This window comes from Sceloporus occidentalis, unplaced genomic scaffold (assembly GCF_023333645.1).
Source record: "Sceloporus occidentalis isolate IW3139 unplaced genomic scaffold, rSceOcc1.0.p SCAF_2, whole genome shotgun sequence".
In the NCBI taxonomy this organism is placed as follows: domain Eukaryota; kingdom Metazoa; phylum Chordata; class Lepidosauria; order Squamata; family Phrynosomatidae; genus Sceloporus; species Sceloporus occidentalis.
Window position 1 is genome coordinate 18,233,301 of NW_028316982.1, and position 21,411 is coordinate 18,254,711.

At 43.0% G+C, this 21,411-nt stretch overlaps 1 protein-coding gene across 3 annotated transcripts in view; it reads left to right on the forward strand.

Moving 5' to 3' along the window:
- The first annotated feature begins 918 nt into the window (after positions 1–918).
- Positions 919–21,411, forward strand: part of LOC149318003 (neutral cholesterol ester hydrolase 1-like) — a 37,469-nt gene continuing 16,976 nt past the window's right edge. Inside the window, exon 1 of one of the 3 annotated variants that reach the window (XM_089507662.1) lies at positions 919–1,242. In XM_089507662.1, the coding sequence (XP_089363788.1) occupies positions 1,102–1,242 (141 nt within the window). In that variant the 5' untranslated portion in view covers positions 919–1,101. Of the gene's footprint in view, positions 1,243–17,455; positions 17,472–20,315; positions 20,391–21,411 lie in introns of those variants that run through there. The other 2 variants (XM_089507660.1, XM_089507653.1) reach the window with 2 other exon arrangements.

Consider the following 21,411-nt stretch of genomic DNA (forward strand, 5'->3'; position numbering starts at 1 on the left):
GGGAGCAGCCACCCAGAAGGCCTTCTCCTTGGTTCCCACCAAAGGAGCCTAAAAAGTGGTGGGAGAGAGAGGAGGGCCTCTCCAGGTGGTCTTAAAACCCTAATGGCTTCACACTGGGAGATGTGGTCTTTCAAACAACCTGGACCCAAGCCATATAAGGCTTTGCAGGTCAAAACATTAGAAAATTACAAAATCAAAGCTACAAACACTCTTAGGAATAGAAAGTCATACTTTTTAGTCCTGCTCAAAATGGAGGACGTTTTGGAATTCCTCCTGGGCGGAAGGCTGAAATGGAGGACATGTCCTGGGAAAGGAAGACATCAGGTACCCCAATTATGGATTTGGGGTGGTTTTCAGGATGAAATGGAGAGTATGTCCTGGGAAAGAAGGACATCTGGTCATCCTGGGTCCCCCTGTGGATTTGAGATGGTTTTTAGGATGAAATGGAGGATATGTCCTGGAAAAGGAGGACATTGGTCACCCTGAGTCCCCCCCATTATGGATTTGGGGTGGGTTTTTTTAGGATGAAATGGAGAATGTCCTGGTCTCCCCAACTCCATATCTGATCACCCCACATTCATAAGAGACCTGTTATGGATTTGGGGTGGTGACCTGATGTCCTCCTTTTCCGGGACATGTCCTCTATTCCATCCTAAAAACCACCCCAAATCCAGAATAGGGGGACCCAGAGTGACCAGATGCCCTCCTTTCCTTGTCCTCTATTTCATCTTAAAAGCCTATTCTGAATTTGGGGTGTTTGTTGGTTTCAGGCTGGGCTGCAGTACCTCCGGCCGGGCGCTAGGTGTCTCCGCGTGCAGCTGGGAGTCCTTGCGATTAAGCCAAAGGGACAACAATGGCAAGGAGGCCGAGGCTGGGCAGCAGCAGCAGCAGCAGCAGCAGCAGCAGGGGACGGAAGCGCCTGGACTTCCTCCTCCTGCCTCTCCCCCTCTGATTGGCTTCTTGCTTGGGCAGCAGCTCAGGAAAGCCTTGAATGGGCGCCGCTGCCAGCGGGAGAGCCGGCTCCTGGCCTCGCAGCAGCAGCAGCATCCCCTGGGCAGCAGCAGCCCCAGTCCCAGCCCCAGCCCCAGCAGGAAGCCAGCCATGAAGTCCTCTGCTGCAGTGCTCCTGGCCGCCTTCCTGGCTCTGACCGCCTACTATGCCTACCTGCCTTTGCCCAGCACCGTCTCCGAGCCTTGGAGGCTCATGCTCTTGGATGTTTCCTTCAGGGTCGCCCAGCAAACGGTAAGCCATGCCTCCAGGGGAGCAGATGCCCTCTTTGACCCCCAAAGGGTTCCCGATCTGCATAGGCAGCGGGAAAGGGATCCCTTTATGGGGCCAACCCAAAGGCACAGGAGACCCAAGGCATGCTTTCAGAGGGATCCCTTTATGGGGCTAACCCAAAGGCACAGAAGACACAGGCAAGCTTTTGGGGAGCATCCCTTCATAGGGACAACCAAACTGCACAAAAGACATGGTGCCAAAACCGGAATCTTTTTATGGGGCCAACCAAAATGCACAGAAGACTTGGTGCCTAAACAGGGGGTCCTTTTATAGGGCCAACCAAAAGGCATAAAAGACATGATGCAAGCTTTCAGAAATGACTACATCTGCCTCTATTAGGAATGCAGCTGCAAATCCACAAATCCACAAAACAGGGATCCTTTTATGGGGTCAACCCTAAGGCCCAAAAGACATGGGGCAAGCTTTCAAAGGGATCATTTGATGAGGACAAATGCACAAAAGGCGCGGGACAAGCTTTTAAAGAGATCCCTTTAAGGGGACAACCCAAATGCACAAAAAGCTCGGTGCCAGCTTTTGAAGGGATCCCTTTGTGGGACCAGCCCAAATACACACAAGAGAAAAGCTCCACTTCAAAAGCTTGTACTGTGTCTTCTGTGTATGTGGGTTGGCTCCATAAAGGGATCCTGTTTTGGGGATTTGTGACTGCACTTTCTACAGGGCCACCATCACTACCCTCAGTTCTATTAGGAATAGATTACCTTCCATACAGCTTGCAGACCATTAACCCCACACACCAGAGGTGCAGTGAGAAGCAGGGAAATGCATGTCAACCCCATTGACACAACCCTGGAGCCTGTCTCACCACTGGGATATGTGTCATGTTGACCCATAGATACTTGGGAAAAGGGCCTTGCCCCCAAGATGTGTGGCTCCTATTGCCTTTGAGGTCTAGAAAGCCAGTTGCTGCTGGTCCCCCTCCTCAGCAGACCCTGTTGGATCAGTGGGTCTTCTCAAGTGAGGATTGGGAATTGGAGTTGTTGTTGTTGGTTGTGTGCCTTCAATTTGTGCAGCTTATGGCAACCCTAAGGCGAACCTCTCAAGGGTTTTTCTTGGCAAGGTTTGTTCAGAGGAGGTTTGCCCTTGCGTTCCCCTGAGGCTGAAAGAGTGTGGTCATCCAGTGGGTTTCAACAAGGTCATTCAGCTGGCTCCCTGAGAGGAGAATCGAAAGGGATTATTCCACGCTTCCATCCTTTAGCACTTGCCCCTGAAAAGCTAAGTCACTTCTCTCTGTGTTTGTTGTTGTGTACCTTCAAGTCATTTATGACTTATGGTGACCCTCAGATTAAATCTATCACAGGGGTTTCTTGGAAAGTTTCTCAAGAGGCAGGTTGCCATTGCCATCCTCTGAGGCTGAGAGAGTGTGACTTGTCCAAGGTCACCCAGTGGGTTTCAGTGGCTGAGCTGGGATTCGAACCCTGATCTCTAGGATTCTAGTCCAACACAGACCATTACACCATGCACTCTCTCTCTCTCTCTCTCTGTGTGAATAGTCAAATGAAGGTCTAACCATTCCTCTTGGCCCTCTTTTTTGGAGAAAGCAGCCTCACCCTTGTGAAAATCAGGCCTTCCAGACCCAGGAAAGGTTACTATCTCTTTCCCCTTCTCTTGTCTGCCTTTCTGGTTTTATCTGTGGGACCCTCCCAGGCCTCTCTCTCTGATCAGCTGCCGGCTCAGGACTTAGAGAAAGTACATGACAGAAGCTGCCAGTAATGAAGATAATTAAGGAATCTTCTGTAATCTCCCAGGGCTGGCTATTGTTTAGAAGTGACCTCCTGGCAAGGATGATGAGAGCGAGAGGAGAGAGTGCCTTCTTTGATTTTGGCAGCTTTGGGTGACTTCTGACCTCTCTAGACCCAGGAGTCATAGAAATGGAAGGAACCCCAAGGGTCATTTAGATCAACCCCCTGCCATGCAGGAATACACTATCAGAGCACTTCTAAAGGATTGCCATCCAGCCTCTGTTTAAAAATCCCCAAAGAAGGAGACTCAGCCACAGTCTCAGGCAGCATATTTCGAATTGCTCTTAACATTTGGAAGTTCTTCCTATTGTTGAGGTGGAATCTCTTTTCCTGTAGTTTGCATCCTTTGCTCCAGCTCCTGGAGCAGCAGAAATAAGCTTGCTCCATCCTCAATATGACATCCATTCAAATATTTAAATATACTATAGCTGTTGTGTCACCTCTTAATCTTCACCTCCCCAGGCTAAACATACCCAGCATCCACTAAACATCCACTCCTCATAGGGCATGTACATCATCCAGGGACCCCAAACTATTTTAAGGTGGGGGTCTTAACACTGACAAGCAGATGGTTTCTAATTTTTACCTCCTTTCAAGGGAAGGGCAAATTCCTTTGCCCACCCATAAATACAAAGACTTACAAATACAGTGCATACTTAAAAGTGCCCTCTGTGTGTTCAGTGTATCTTACTCCAAAGTAAATGTGCATAGGACAGATGGCAGGCATCCTTCATTATTGCTAGGAGAGCTACGATAAAGGATGTCAGGTGGAAGCAATGTATATGTATTAGAATTATAATTTTATATAACAAATGATTTGTATTATATTGGATGATGTACAGTAGATCCTCCACATTTGCAGTGGCTAGGGTTACAGGACCCGCATGAAAGTGAAAAAATGCAAATAAAAAAACACTACTTTTTTAATCTGAGGGGAATACCTCTCTAGGAATCTCTAGGTCCTCCAGCAGAACTCTGTGATCAACATCTGCTAAAAAGTTGACCACAGAATCATGCTGGAGGACCTACAAATGCCTAGAGAAGTGTTTTCTCTAGGAATCTCTAGGTCTTGCAGCTCAACTTATGGTCAACTTCCCTCAGAATTCCTCTGGAGGACCAATGACTCCTAGAGCAAACATTAATCAAATCCGCAAAAATCAAAGCTGAAAAAGTGGAGGGCTGACTGTATAATATTAGGAAATAATGAAAACTAAATATTGTGATAATATAAACTCCCATGAATGTGGAAAACCCCATAAATAACAAAAACACTATTTTTTTTAACCTGAGAGAATACCTCTTTAGGAATCTCTAGGTCCTAGAGATTCTGTGGTCAAGTCTGTGGTCAACATCTGACCATAGAATTGTGCTGGAGCAGCTACAAATGCCTAGTGGAGTGTTCTCTCTAGGAATCTCTAGGTATCTCCAGGTCCTTCAGTGTGCTCTTTGATTAAAGTTGATCATAGAGTTGTGCTGGTGGACCTAGATATTCCTAGAGAGAACATTAATAAAAATCTCTGAATAATTAAATCTGCAAAAGTCAAAGCTGCATATGTGGAGGGACAAACAACGCAACATCAAATTGCTCAGTATTCTCTGCTAAATAAGTCTAGTCCACTCTACTTATTGCTGGGCCTTCTGAGTTAGTAGAATCATGCTCAGGTTTAGGGCTGTTCTGCCTGCAGCTGTTAAAATTGCACAGGTTTTGTTGTTGTTAACTGCCCTCAGGTCAACGTCAACTCATGGCAACCCTGTGGATGAAACATCTTCAAGACCCCTTATCCTCCACTGCCCCGCTTAGGTCCTACAAATTTAGTCCTGTGACCTCCCAATAGAGCCTATCCATCTGGCATGAATATTCCTCTCTTTCTGTTGCCCTCTACCTTCCCTATCATTATTGTCTTTTCTAATAAGCCAGGCTTTCTCATGATGTGGCCAAAGTACGACAGCCTCAATTTCAAGGAGATTTCAGCCTTGATCTATTCAAGGACCCATTTGTTTGTCTTTTTGGCTGTCCATGGTATCCTCAGCTCTTTCTCCAGCATCACATTTCAAATGAATTGATTTTTCTTCTTACCCACTTTTTTCAGTGTCCAGCTCTCATATCCAAACATAGTGATGGAGAACACAACATGATTCTAACATTGGGACTTGGTTGTATATCTTTACTCTTTAGGATCTTATCTAGCTCTGACATAGCTGCCCTCCCCATTCCTAGTCACCTTCTGATTTCTTGACTGCAGTCACCATTCTGATCAATGTTTGATCCTAGGTACAGGAACTTTTAACTAATTCCATCTGAGTACTGGACTCAATTGACAACAATGGTTTGACAACAGGAAAGTGCTTTCTTTTTTTTAGCCAGCCCATTCTCCTTGAAATTTCATCCTCCAACTCAATCCTTAGACCAGTAGCCAAAGCCAAACCCCTAATTGCCAAAATAAAAACCCAGTAGAATTTTACCAAACCAATTATCACCAGTGTGACCCCTGTTTCCCCTTCCTCATTGCCAGTGATTCATTTAACCAAATGAGCTATGCCATGCCAGACGTAAACCTCAGTCCCAGCCTACCCATTCTAATGCAGAAGTAAGCTCCAGTGAAAACAATGAGATTCACTTCTGAGTGTATATGTATAGGATCGTAGCTGTTAGTGACAAGCACAAGATTGGCATTGCCAACAGAAGGGCAAATGATAACCCTGTTATGCCAGTTTTATGAAACTGGTAGTTCTACCTACACATAAATACAAAGAGAGGCTGTATATACAAGAGTTGACTTAAAACGCCTTTTGTCGTTTGAACAGTAAGCTGTGTTTATTGGCTTCCTGATGCACAGTAAAGTATCAAGCATTTATTTGGATTAAGGCATTTATTTAGATAGTGTTTGGCCTTGGCACGAGTGTGTCAGAATCTAGCTCATTCTGTCCTAAGATTGTTTAATTTTTAGATATATAAAAGAGCTGTGTGGATGTAATAGGTTTACTGGGAAATGATGAGAGTTGATGGACTAGTAGAAATCATTGATAGTGGCTCAGAAGAATGCTTGTGGCCTGATGCAGAAATGTGCAGATGTATGAAGGAGGAAACCTTTCAGAATCTCTTGGTGAGAAACAAAAAATAAAGCTGAAAACAGGCTAGTACAGGGGACTGGCAAGTGAGGTGGTTATGTTTGAATTAGTAAGTGAATTAAGATGAAGCCTGTGAAAACTTGGAGTAGAACATTATTAATTTCATCCCAGTATTGGTGGATGATGACACTTCTGTTTGTAGATGTCTTCTTGCTAACACCTATGTGTTTCTGAAATAAAGCTTGACCATTTGCAACACAGAAGACTTGTTCAGTGAACACTGGGGACAAAGGCAGTTCTGGACCGGCTTATTGTCTGGCAGGCTTATCTGATTTTAAATTGTGAATTTTAAATGATGGATTTTAAACGTGGATTGTACATCTAAGATTGGACATCTTCCTTGCCCTTTTAAATTGATGTGTGCTTTAACTCAAAGAAATAATAACAGTGATGATGATGATGATGATTTTTATTTCTCAACTTTATTTGGCTTAATACATTTTTATATAAATAGGGGTATGTGAAAGCACCACTGTCAGTTGTTGTTATTGTTGTTATAACAACAAAGTACAGGGTGGTGCTCTGACGTACCCCATAGATAGAGATAGATAGATAGATAGATAGATAGATAGATAGATAGATAAGCCCAATAAAGTTGAGAAATCAATGGAGTTCTAGTGCCAGATTTATTTCATTTGTAAAATTCTAACTGTCAACCTAACTTAACATTCAGGTTGCTGTTCACCAGGGCATTTGAGCTAGCATAGAGAGGCAGTATGTGTAGTGGTTAGAATGTTGGCCTCAAATCTAGGTGATCCAGGTTCAAGTCTCCACTAAGCCATGAATCTTACTGGACAGCCAGCCAAGCTCTCTAAGCCCAACCTACTTCTCAAGATTGTTGTGAGGGTAAAGTGACAAGGAGGAGAACTGTGTATCCCAGTTTAAGATTACTGGAAGAAAAGTGAAATGTAATTGTAAGCCTCGAAGTAGCTATGGCTGTGAGCTGTGACTCAGGGATTTATTAGATAAGGGTCTCAGCCTCAAAATGCAACTGTATGTGTCACATACTTTAGGATTCAATAGGGCCCAAATAGACAGGCCCAAATAAAGCTGCTTCGGGTCACTTTGGAGGTATGCTGTTTAAATGACACACACATCTTAACAGACCAGAAGCTGCGCCAAAGCTGCGCCATGGTCCTTAGGAATGGAGCATGACTTTGGCGTGGCTTCCAGCCTCTTAGAATGCATGCATCATTTAAACAACATACCTCCAAAGTAACCCGAAGCAGCTTTATTTTGGCCTGTCTGTTCAGGCCCAATAGTATCTCTGTGCAGGTGTTCTTAGTGCATATCTATGAGATGAAAGGGAGCAGGAATGAACTGGGAGCCAGTGTGGCATTGTGGTTTGAGTGTTGGACTATGATTCTGGAGACCAGGGTTTGATTCCCTGCTTGGGCATAAAACCCTATGGGTAACCTTGGGTGAGTCACACACTCTCAACCATAGGGGAAGACAATGGCAAACCTCTTGCCGAGAGAACCCTGCCATAAGATAGGGTTGCCATAAGTCAGAAAGGATGCGAAGGTACACAACAACATTTTGAGAGCCAGCATGGTGTAGTGGTTTGCGTATTGGACTATGAATCTAGAAACCAGGATTCGAATCCCAGCTCAGCCCTGAAAACCCACTGGATGACCTTGAGCAAATCACACTCTCTCAGCCTCGGGATGGCAATGGCAAACACCCTCTGAAGAAACTTCCCAAGAAAACCCCATGATGGGTTCACCTTAGGGTCACCATGCCAGAAAAAACTTGAAAGCACACAACAACAAGAAGAAACGAGCTAGTCCCCCCCATTGTGGACTTGCTTTCCTCCGCCTATATTGATTGCAGTGGAGTGCTTCCTCTATTTGTGGAAGATCTGCATGATTTAAACCTTATAGCGGTAATCGGGAGTCCTTTGCACATGCAGGGCAGTGATAACAGTAATCCAGAGAGGCAAAACTGGCAAAATCACTCCTGCTCCCACACTGTGCATCTAAAGCAGTGATCCCCAAATTGTGCCCTTTAAGGGATTTTGGACCTCATCTCCCAGAATCCCAGACTCTTGGCCAACATGGCTGAGGCTTCTGGGAGCTGATGTCCAAAATCTCTTAAAGGGCATTAGTTTGGGGACCACTGATCTAGAACAAGGATGGGAATGATGATGTGCTCTAGGCAGCATAGGCCATGGCAAGGAATACTGCAAGCTGCAGTCCAACAGTGTTTGGCAGCCACCTGATTCCCACCTCTGGTCTAGAGTGTTTTTTTATATGACACAGTTATAGTAGTTTAATACCCTCTTTAAAGTTATGATGATGAGCCAGTGTGAGGTAGTGGTTTGAGTGCTGAACTGCAACTCTGGAAACCAGGGTTTGGTTCTCACTCAGCCAGAAAACCCACTGGGTGACCTTGGGCAAGTCACACTCTCTCAGCCTCAAAGGAAGGTAATGGCAAACCTCCTCTGAACAAATCATGCCAAGAAAACCCCATGATAGGTTGGCTAAAACAACTTGAAGGCACACAATGCATACACCCTTTTAAATGTCATGGTGCCATCTCATGGAATATTGGGATCTATAGTTTGGTGATATACTTAGAATCCTCTGTTAGATGGTCCTGTAGTTGAGGGGAGTGCATAGAATTCTCTAGCAATACCAAGCACTTCTCCGGGATTCTGTAAGATGGAGACAACAGTTAAAGCAGTATTAAATTCCTATAACTGTGTCATGTGGGTGCACTTTTGAAGTGCCTGCAAAGGACTAAATTATCTCATTAAAGGATGTGATGGAATTAAATGAGTCTTATTCTCAAGCAAATATCACAGACTAAACTGCGCTCTCTTTTATGGTGAACATTACTCAAGATAGCAGTTGGCTTTTTTGCAGCTCTTCCTGAAAGAGTTTATACAGCAGAAAGATGTAGCCAACAAATTTATTTATTTTTTTTTGCTACACTTGCAAGTGGCTTCTTTTTGGGTTAATGAGAGGCGGGAAAGTTCCTTTGTATATTACTGTACTCCTGAAGTCTAAATAATTCAACTTGATTATGATTGTATAATACAGTATTTAAAACAAAGTATCTCGTTTTGGAGGACAGGTTATTAATATGTGTAACCTATCAGATTACTTGTGACAGCTCAGAGTGACAGCAGGCTTCTGGGGTCTTTGGGACAAGTCTTTCTCAGCACTGGTATCTTTAAAGTGGAGAGGCCTTTTATACATGTGGACTCCCACTGACCACATGTGCAAAAAGTGCCTTTTGATTAGGAGATTCTGGGGATTGTAAATTTTTAAAAAGTAACATTTCCAAGCTTCAGTGCTTCTTTATCTGAGTACTGTAATTTCCATTGCCCTCCTTGGGGTTTATCTCTAAGTAAAAATGTAAAGGGCCAGGTTCTGTATTTGAAATTCAGCCATTGTTCACTCTGTCCTGATGCTTTGACACTCTGATGCTCTGTCCTGACATTATTCACTCTGGGCATTTTGCACTGGAAGAATATTGTTTGTTTATTGAATTTGCAGCCCACTTTTCTCCAGCTGACCTACTGCACAAGACTGTTGTTGAGAACTAAGTAGGGTAATCTAGGTAGAGTTGGTAGAGTGTTTTGAGCAAAGTACGATTAACTGCTTAGGAAAACAAACTGTATTAAGGAACCTCTTCATTGTAGAATAATATCAGGGCTTGACTGGGTTTCATTTGTTTGTGGGTCAACAGGAGGTTGAAGTGAATTGAGCTGACAACTAACAAGCTCAGGAATAAGAAATTGCCTCACTGAATTAGAGCAAAAGCCCATTAAACTAGCATTCTGTCTGTAGCCCTTGCAAAACATGCCCTCAAGAAGTTCAAAAGCTGGGCTGGATGGTAGTACACATTCTTTCTTGACCTTTCTTGACTTCTGCCTTGAATCACCTTAATGAATCTTGAATAATCGATCCTGACATTTAAAGTACAGTATTGTGAGAAGCACCCAAAACACCTGTAGGATGTCACAGTTGAGTATAGGAGTGGGGGCTGAAATCCCCAGCGACATCCCCGTTACCCATGCACTTGCTGCATCCAGTGACCAAACCTGGGTTATAACAGCCTTTGTGTTCTGATTCCATAAATGCACCTGAAATTGAGTGTCACTTTCTTCTTTCCAGTTTAATCTAGTCCTTGAACAACATCTTTTTGCAGCTGATGAGCTCTACAACAATAAGCTGGGTTGTCTTTGTTAGGCAGCGGCGACCTTAATCTGTTTTGTTGAAGCATAAGCGGAGGTGGCGGGGACTTGGAAGCATTTGGCTCTGCTTTTGGCTCCAATGCAAATTTATGTTAGGTGTCTCAGACAGTGGAGGAGGGATGCAGCTCTGGCATAATGTAGAGCACATGTTTAGCATTGCAAAGGTCCCAGGTTCGACTCCTAGCATCTCCTTATGGGTCTAAGGGAAAACTCTTGTCTGAAACTCTATAAAGCTACTGCCAGTCAGTGTAGCTCTGCAAGGAATTTGGGCAGAGTGATCCTCCTGCTGTATTCAGAAGCACCTACTATTGCTTCTGTTAGTTGGTGCTCTCTAAAAGGGGGGTGTCTTTCTAAAGTTGCCAACTTATTAATCAGCTAGTATAGCTGTGTTTTAAAAGTCTGCAATATATATGCTTGGCATCATGTGGTTTGGCTTGCCTCAAATCTGATGGGGATGCATATCTTTGTGTCCCAACTGTGATGGAAGCATGAGGGATGGGGAAGAAGGCCTGCAAACAGCTGGTAGTTTCCATGCCCATGGAGCTGTGAATCCAACCTAGATTCAAAAGAATTTTAGGGATTAGCACTTTGGAAAGCTCATTGAAAGTTTGGACTATAACCCGGAGATGATTCACTGCCCCATTAACATGGAATTCACTAGCCAACAATGGAAAAGAGAAAAAGCATCCTTACTGGTCATGCTTATAGTGATACAATTCTTAGCTTTGGGGGAGCTTAGGCTGGCACCCTCTTTGACAGCTTATGGCTGGCAGTTTTATCTTACCTGAGGCAGCAAACAAATCAAGTCTTCCTGGGCTCCCAGACTTACCAGCAAGAGTTCCTAAATGCCCATGCCTCCTGGCCCATGACCCCATCATTTATTGGTTTCCTAGATTTATATGAGTTTTTCCTTTCTTTCTGAAAGATAAACATACCTTTCCTAAAGTTTAGTTCCTGGCAGTAAATCATGCAAAAAGAAAAAAGTGGGGTTTCCCCCTCCTTGTCCTGCCTTTTTCTTCTTTATATTCCACACTACTTGGATGTTTCCCTGCCCCAACATCAACTTCTCTAAAAGTGAATTTTGCTGTCAGGCTGAAAGAGGGTTGTTACATTTCTGTGGTTATTTTTTACTATATCTATTTTTACTGCATCTTTTGAGGTTTGGTTATTTTTATGATTTATTTTAATCACTGTGAGGTAATTAACTGTGTTGTACAGCTCTTTTCATGTGGCTCACCTTGCTAATAAGTGATACTTCTGTAAAGACAGACATGCACCACTGCGGTCTTTGGACAGTGCCAGTGGGTGTTGCATTTCTTGAAATGTGGCTATTGAACTTTCACCTATTTTGGAGTATTATTTTCAGCTGCCTGCCATTTCTCCCAATATTCCCTCCCTTAGGGTTTGACTAAGAACAGAAAACTCCCAGTTTGCCCTAGTTCTACAACTTGTGCAATGCATTTTTTTATTCCCAGAGCAAGAAACGTATTATGAATCATGCGTTAAAGCAACCTTTCCAAACTTCCTTTATAAAGGCTTGTTCAAATCTTGCTGTCCATGCCTTCAATAGCCGAAACTCATAACTCATTTTATTTGTATAGAAGATAGTTTTAATCTTCTGAATTTATTTATTCATTAAAACATTTCCATATTTCCTTTCGTCCTTACACATGCAAAGGTGGCATTCAAAGAGAATTAGAAGAATAGAATACAAGCACAACAGAAACTTGCAGCTATGTCATTGAAACAAAGAAACCCATCAAACAGGCTGAATCAGTGATTGGATAAGAGCTTGTCTGGATGACCTTATGGCACAGGCAGGCTAATACTTGGAGTGTTATTTGGATCCTAAGCCCCTTAGTGTTTGAATTAGGCTCAGAAGTGAAGAGTCAGTGCAGCTCCTTCAGAATCATTGTAATAAGATTCTACTTGGTTATATCACAGGAGTGGCCACATTCCAGAAACTGAAGGGCTGCACTGACTTATTTGTTTATTTTGAAAAACTTGCATCAGAAAGCTGTTGCTGTCCTATCATGACTGAAATTTTGAAAACCACTACTGGCATTGAATCATGTCTGGTCACCTTTTCATCTGTTGTTGTGGGGGGAGTCTTGCTGGTTGGGTATGGAGAACCCCCTGAAATTCATTTTTTAAAAAGACATTTTAAAGGATTTTGAAGGACCTTTCCGCCAATAAAGGGGTTACAAAAAAAGTGGGACATCCTGGGCACTGGGGGAGTCAGTGGGAATCCACGTGCTGCCGACAGGTTACACTATTTCTATTCCTGCTTTATCAGTTTAAAGATGCTACATTCTGCAGTGCCATCAAGATTGTCTCCTAGGGTTTGTTCTTGCTGTTGTGCCTACAACTTGTTGTTCAACTTATGGCTACCTAAGACAAATCCATCACAGGCTTTTATTGGCAACGTTTGTTCAGAAGGAGTTTGCTATTGGCTTTTTCTGAGTCTGAAAGAGTGTGACTTGGTCATCCAGTGAGTTTCCATAGCTGATTGAAGATTTGAACCCTGGGCTCCAGAGTTGTAGCCTAATGCTCAAACCACTATATCATGTTGGCCTTCATACCATTTTTTTTACCTTATCCCAATTGGCAATGTTACATAGGTATGAATTAAAAGAAAAATGCCAACACAATCCTTTTATGAAGTCTTGGGCTTGTTGGAGGAATGGTAACATATGGGCCTGTACAGACAGGCCAAAATAAAGCTGCTTTGGGACACTTTTGAGGTATGCTGTTTAAATGACACACACATCTTAAGAGGCCAGAAGCCGCACCAAAACCATGCTCCAGTCCTTAGGATTGGTGCATGGCTCTGGCGTGGCTTCCGGACTCTTAGGATGCATGCATCATTTAAACAGCATACCTCCAAAGTGACCGGAAGCAGCTTTATTTTGGCCTGTCTGTACAGGGCCATATGGTTGTTAACTGCAGTCAGATCAGCTTCAAATTATAGCAACCTTGTGACTGAGACACCTCCAAGTCATCCTGTTATCAACAACCATGATCAGGTCTTGCATACTCAAAGCTGTGGTTTACTTGATTATTCCCAGTCCAAATATCAAAGCATGAATTGCAGTGGCCGAATAACCTCTGTCCAGAAACTGAACCACCCAAGGTTTTAGAAAAAAATCCTAAACACTGAGACCTCCTAAGCCTCAAATGATGAGAGCATTAGATTAAGAGATCTAGCAAAAGTATGCACTTGCTCTTTCAGAGAAAATCTACCCCCATCTAGGACAAACTGCATATCCAATCTACTGCATTTGTATCCTGCTTTTACATCCCAGAGATTCAAGTGGATATGCATGGTTCCACATACACCCTACATTTTTTTCCTTCTTGGCAGCTCTACAGGGTAGGTAAGGCTGAGAGAATCTAATGGACCCAAGGTCAACAGGTGACCTTCACAGATGAGTGAGGGCTTGAATCCAGATCTTCCCAACCTGAGACACTATTGTAGAAATAATGTAGTTTTACACCACTTTAACTGCCATGGCTCCATCCTACAGAATTCTGGGATTTGTAGTTTTGTGAGAAACCAGCACTCTAGCAGAGAAGGCTAAGGACCTTGTAAAACTACAAATCCCAGGATTCCATAGGATGGAGCTACAGCAAGTAAAGTGATGTCAAACTGCATTATTTTTATAGTGTAGATGCAGTCTTAGAATGATTGCAAGGACAACCTCCTGCTTCCTTCACCAGATCCCAACTGGGCCAAGTTTCTCTCAGTGTCAGTTGTTGTTGTGTGCCTCCAAGCCATTTCTGACTTATATTTACCCTAAGGTGAAGCTATCATAGGGTTTTCTTGGCATGTTTCTTCAGAGGGGGTTTGTCGTTGCCATCTGAAGCTGCGAGACTGTGACTTGCCCAAGGTCACACATTGGGTTTTTAATGCTTGAGTGGGGAATCAAATCCTGATCTCCAGAATCATAGTCCAACATTCAGACCACTACACCATGAGTGTCAGAAAGGCTTGGAAAGCAGCAAGGCATCTTTTGATTACCAGATTATAGGATGTGGGCATTTGGCTTCAGAACAGCAACCAATACCACATGTTCAACAGAGTGGACCACTCTAAATGGTGACTAAGCACCAGTGTACTAGTGGTTAAGTTTGAAGTGCAAATGCTCATTGTGACAGCCATGCCCCCAAGGAGAACATAAAAAGGCAGCTGTGTGACTCCATATAACAAGCCGCTTCTCACTATATGTGATGCACCTGTTGGCACACTGTATCACAGTTGGCTGTCTGTTATACCAAGATACTGCACTTTGTGCAGTGTTATGCAGGCAGAAGTAGCAGCAAAGGCCACAGAGGAATCAACTGCCAGCTCTGAGATTCCTGTTTTTGAATGCCATGGCATTTTTTGGAGGAAAGTCTTTTAGAGCCAACACTTGGCAGAGTGTCTAAGCCAGGGGGTAGCAAAGTGTGGTCCTGAAGTTATGCAGTCCCAGAACTGTGTTTTGCAGAATTCATCTCTGCACCATCACCTCAGACCCTCCTTTTTATGATCAAAAGGGGGCAAGTTGCCTCACTCAGGAGTTGTAATCTTTTAACGATTTTCGGCCTTTCCTCTTCTATTTAACTTTTTGAAATTGTTGTTTTGTTTTTGTTTTTTCAAAAACAGAAGAGGTTTTCTTACCACTTGACAGTTTGTTTTAGATTTTTTCTGGGCAGTCCACATGGCTCATGGTGGATGTCAGGAGCAAAAAATTGGCCCATTGTACCTCAGTATTTCTCAGTACCAAGCACCCTTCCAAAGGGAAAAAAAATGAATTCAGAAATAAGGAGTTCTGAGCTGAAATCATGCCTTCCACAGCTGTTACTACTGCCTCCTCTGAGGATGAGGAAGTGTGAGTTATCCAAATTCACCCAATAAGTCTCTGACCAAGTGGGGTTTGAACCCTGGTCAAACTACTGAAACATGTTGGCTGTTATCTTGGCTCAGCCTATAACACCCAGATGTACCCACATGTGCTGGTATGGGGAGGAACAAAACCTGGTCTCTGCTACCCTGGCAATTGACCACCCTGGTCAGTGTACAGAATTGCACTCACCAACCTTCTTGGAATGTAAATCTTTGCAAGGAAGCAATGAGTACTGTGGTAATCATTGATATCTATTGGAGTTTGGTTCCAAGACCCCTTGTAGATACCAAAGTTTGTGGATGTTCATGTCCCATTATATAAAATGTCACAGTAAAATGATACTCAGGAACACCCTTTTTATTGTTGATCAAATATTTCTGAACATGCTTTCCATCTCTACAGGCTACAAAACTCTGTAGTACTCTATCACATATAAAGCCTTCATGTTGGATTTCTATTCATAGGCACTTCATTGAGAAGTACAGCTACTCTCCTCCAACCTTTCTGGCATTTCTAGGCACATAAAAGAGAATTTAAACAATCCTGTATGTACTCCCATGTATGTGTGTGCATGCAGCTCCTCAAATGTTTTACACTACAACAGGGATAACACACAGCAATATATTGTTGCTAGGAAAACCCATTTCTCTCAAAAGCTCATGTTAACCATTGAAGCTAAATTCAGTAAGAACAAGGAGTTTGGCTGATAATAGAATCATAGAGGTGGAAGACATCACCAGGACCATCTAGTCCAAATCCCTGTCATGCAGGAACACAGAATCAAAGCACCCCCAACAGATGGCCATCCAACCTCTGTTTAAAAACCTCCAAAGAAGGAGACTCCACCACTGTCTGAGGGAGTATGTTCCACTGTCAAACAGCCCTTACTGTCAGGAGGTTCTTCCTAATGTTGAGGTGGAATCTTTTTTTCCAGTAGTTTGAATCCATTGCTCTGGGTCCTATTCTCTAGAGCAGCAGAAAACAACCTTGCTCCATCCTCAAGGGCTATCATATCACCTCCTAACCATATCTTCTCTACGCTAAACACACCCAGTTCCGTAAGTTTCTCCTCATAAGGCATGATTTCCAGACCCTTCACCATTTTGGCCACCATCCTCTGGATATGCTCCAGTTTGTCAACGTCCTTTTTGAATTGTGGTGCCCAGAACTGGATGCAGTATCCAGGTGAAGCTTGACCAAAGCAGAATAGAGTGGTACTATTACTTCCCTTGATCTAGACATTATACTTCTGTAATGATGATTTCAGTGTAATGGTTTCAGTGTTGGACAGCAACTCTGGAGACCAGGGTTCACTTTCCAGCTCGGCTATGAAACCCATGGGGTGACCTTGGGCAAGTCGCACACTCTCAGCCTCAGGAGAAGGCAATGGCAAACCTCCTTTGAACAAACCTTGCCAAAAAAAAACGTTGATAGGATTGCTTTAGGGTCACCATGTTGAAAACAACTTGAAGTCACACAGCAACAAAAAGAGCTGAACAAAAAATTCCATCATGCTGGCCCTGGTGAGCCTGGTTCCACTACCCTACTGCTTAGAGAAAAAAGAGTGACCATTGTTCTGCCATGCTACAAGCCACACACATTGCAAGCTGCACTGGAAAGCCATCTTATTACACCAGTCAGTGTCAGAAAGGAACAGAACTCCTGTTGTTCTTTTTGGTAGCCAAACTTTCTTAATGCTGCTTAAACAAGAACAGTGCAAATGCACTCACCCACAAACAACTCTTGCATCAAAACATTATTCATCTGGGGATGTGGGGCACAATGTGAGTTGCAGCTTGTTTACCAGTCAGATGATCTGTTGAAACATTACTTAGTTGTAACAAATTTCAACACTCTAAGAATCTCAGGGCCAAAGGAAATGTGAGGGAAAATGTGTCTTTTTGATCCATGTCAGGGATTTTTCCCCACTTTCTGTTCAGAGCAGAGGAGAGAGACTTGATTTTCATCATTGTGTGGGAAGGAAGGGAAGGTTTAACCCTTGCCCTTGGTACTACCATGATGAAAATCCCAGCCTAATACTAAACAGCAACAAAATTGATGCGATTCCTGATATGTGTAGCATCTGCTTTGAGATTAACTTGCTAGGGAGCATAGGGAAGGACATGTATTTGTTTAAATCATTTGCAGTAGAGCTATGAAATTTTACCCTTTTTATATTGCAGATCCCATCATTGCCCAGCCAGATAGCAAGTGAGTATGCTGGCCAGGGAATTAGGGGAACTAGAGTCCAAAAAATGGTAAATGTTCCAATTTTTTTCTAAAAAGATTCCCAGGCATTTTACAGTGCTAAATTGTATGACAGTCCCTAACCTACGTCTGACAGCCTAAATCAAGCCACAGCACACAACTTACAAGGGTGGGTGGGGAAAGGGTGGGTGAGGAAAGAGGGAAGATAGTTCCCTTCTTATAATAACAGGTGGAACAGAAATTGTTTTCATAGCCTGCTGGGCTGGTTTTAGGGATAACAAGAATATTGGGAAAATATTCCAAATAATGCTTGAAAACCTTTGATGAGAAGAATCCCAATCTGATGAGAATCTTTGCAGTTCAGGACTTACTCTATGCAAAGTTTGTACAGGCTTGGTTTGCACAGAAAATAGCATTTCCCATGTAGGAAATAGCATCATGTTCTATGGAGAACTATGATTTCCTACACAGAAAATACTATTTGCTGCGCAAACATGTCACGTGCAAAACTTTTCTGTTTTCAAAAACTTATTGCAGCAGGAAGAGAATTTCTAAAATTACTCATTGCTTCCTTCAGGAAGAAAATCAGCAAAGAATTTCACCACTAGTTAATTTCTGTTCTCTTCCTCTTTGCAGCTTGCTAGACTAGATGATGGCTGAGTGAGGTCCAGAGGCAGCTGTTCTTAATGGACATTGTACACTAGCCCTGCTTCTTTTCTGATAATCTTCTAGTGGGTTTCCAAATGCATCTTGTTTGCTACTGCAAGAACCAAGTAGCTGGGATAAAGGGACTTAATGTCCGATTCAGAAGAGCTGCTCTGTTGGAAGGGTCGGACATGCCTACCACTGTATACATGAAATAACTCAAACTGGTATCTGCTCCATCTCTTCGAAAAATGTGGGGGCTGGAGAGAATGAGAATGGCCTGGTACATACCTTCCATGTTGTCCGGGCTAACAGAGGCGTTTTTTTCCTCTGCAGGGAAGCTGCAGCCGCCAAACCGCGTGGTTTTTCTGTGGAGGAAAAAGAACCTACAAAAAGTGGGTTCTTTTAAAGCCTCAGGGGCGGTGTAACTAGTGCGCAACTAGCGCACACGTTATGTAAGCACTGCGTAGTAATGTGTGGATGCCATGCGGTGCTTATGTAACAATGGCACCCATGTATACAGGGCACCACCATTATTATGCCATCCGTCCGTACTAGGGTTAGGGACCGTGCGGTTGCTGCACGGTCCTTTAACCCTAGTACAGTGCCAGCACAGTGCTTTAGCACTGTGTGTACTGAGCCCAAGTTAACTGACAGTTGAGCTTTTTCTCTGATTAGCAACATCTGAGTAGGTGCAGGTGGAATCTAAAATACAAGAAAGCCAGTGTGGCATAGTGGTTTTGTTGTTCGACTAGGACTCTGGGGACCAAGGTTCAATTCCCTGCTTGGCCATGAAACCCGCTGAGGGACCTTGGGCAGACCACATGCTCTCAGCCTCATGTCAAGGGAATGGAAAACCTCCTCTGAACAAAACTTGCCAAGAAAACCCCATGGTAGGTTGCTATAAGACAAAAAGTAACTTGAAGGCACACAACAACAACTCAAAGTAATAGTTAATTTTAAAAAATAGAATTGAACATTGCCTATGCCCTTCTTGAAGCTGCACCAGATGAGGAGAAAGGAATGCAGGAACCTAGAGCTTGTTCACTAGTACTATATTATAGCTTAATGTTATGTCTGAACGGAGGTATTATCTTAAATCAGCTTTGGGGAAACTGCGGCCCATGGCTGTATGTGGATGCAAGGGATGTTTTTTCAGCCCCCCCCCCCCCCCCCAAACAATGCACACACACACATTGTTTGGGGCAAACATTACCTGCTCAAAGAGCAAGTAATCATTCCTGGTCATGCAGTAGTACCCATCCCTACCAAAAGCATGAAGATTGGATAAGAATAGAAATGTAAGTCACTTCTGTTTTCAATTCTAATTGATTCAGCACAGGGTACAAGGGCAAAATCTCAACCTGACAACCTCTGCAGTTTTCCAATCCTGTTTTATGTTAGTATTGTATGTTACAGGAACAGGTTTTGTCTTTCCATTTCTTTCTTTTTTTCTGATTGTCTATTTCTCTCTCTCTCTCTCTCTCTCTCTCTCTCTCTCTCTCTCTCTGTTTCACACATACTAATGCACATATTCCTAGCATGTACAAATGATCCTCATCGACTTATGCATTCCAATTCAGATGTGAGTCACACAATGTTCAGTGCCACTTTCTCCCAATGACCTCTGTCTTGCTTGTCTGTTTTATATGCCATGCTTTTAACCACTTTCCAACAGGGAGCCTTGGGATTCTGCCAGTTGATTGTTATTAATTTTTATTGTTGTGAACAGAATTTCTAGACATGACTAGGAGGCTTGTGGTTTTGAGCCAACTGTTGCGGCCATGGATTGTCATGGGAGGGATGTTTTTTAAAACTTCATTTCTTTTGCAACTGGTTAGTCACTGCTGTTCTGCTCCCTTACAGAATCTCTGCCAAAGGTTTTCTTCTCCATTCTATGCCCCCTGTTCTCATTCTTTGACCTTTTTTTTCTTTTTAATTAAATTTCAGATAGTCTACCTCACTCTTCAGTTTCAAACCTTTTATACCATGACCTTTGGTCACTGTTGCATTGTCTGCTTTTCCCAACTTGTAAATTTCAAGACCTGGAAGCCATGTCTTTAGCATTGGCCAGTTTGGCAGAGACAAGCTTCTGTCCTCCCAGTTTTTCAGTTGCTTTAAAAATGTCCCAGTTTCTCTCTTGTCCTCCCACTTTCCCCTTTTCTCCTCAGCTTTCTTCAGCTTTTGTAGACTGAGTTCAAAGGGCAAAAGAAGTTTGCATTCCATAAATTCAGAAGTGTGGAAAGGAGAGGACAGAGTGGAGTCCTGCCCTTCCAAGTAGGTTCAGACAAGAGCAAACTTTTGCAGCCTCTCCCAGTTGTACATTCCTCTTCATTAACATCTTTTGCCATTTTGAACACACTCTGATGTTGCTTGGTCATGTGTGTGTTGGTTTTCATCTGTGAAATGTTGGAAGCAATTTCCCATATTTCCTGTAAGCAATGGTGTTGAGTGGTAGAGTGTAGACCATCTGCAGTTTTTTATGAGTACTTGTATTAAAAGATTTAAAAATAAACTTCTGTAGCCTACTTTATAGGAGACTTTAAAGGTGATTTTTTTTTAAAAAAAGGAAATAATGCAGAGGTGCCCCTACTTTTATTCTTATTGTAGCCTACTCTTCTTCTAACACTGTTATAGCACTATTCTACTTTCACTGCAATGGCTGCCTCTTAAGGAATCCTGATATTTGTAATTTAAGGAAGAACAAGGCTACAGCAAACATGACATTTCCTCTATGTTACTCTCATCATAAGCCCATGAGGAGAGCTAAACTGAGCAAAATAGAAAGAGCTCTTTGCATCTGACTCTTGGGTACTTGCTGACTGTTACACAGGACATGCAAGGCAAACAATTTCCCCATCTACCCTAGTATTGCATGCTTTGACTGGTAGCAACTATCCTGAGTCCTTGTTAAAGGGTTTCTCCTGTCACTTTCTTCCTGGTCATTGTCACTGGAAATCCCAAGGGCTCAACCCAAACACACACTTAGCGTGTTCCCTCTCTGTGGGAGAATAGAGACCACTTCATTTAAGACAGTGCTTGCTGTGGCAAACATGTTCATCATTGAAAAGAATGTTTTGCTGTTATCCTTTTGTGTAGTCATAGAGTTTAGAAGGGGCCCTAAGCAGCATCTAAAATACAGTATTTTAAAATATTTTAATATTGTAAGACAATAATTAAAGACTGTTGGAGGGTATGGCCTAAATTCCATACCCTACAACTGCCCCAGTTTGGCAGGAACAATCCTGATTAATCCTCTATTGTCCCATTTTTTCAACTGCTTCTAAAATGTCCCAGT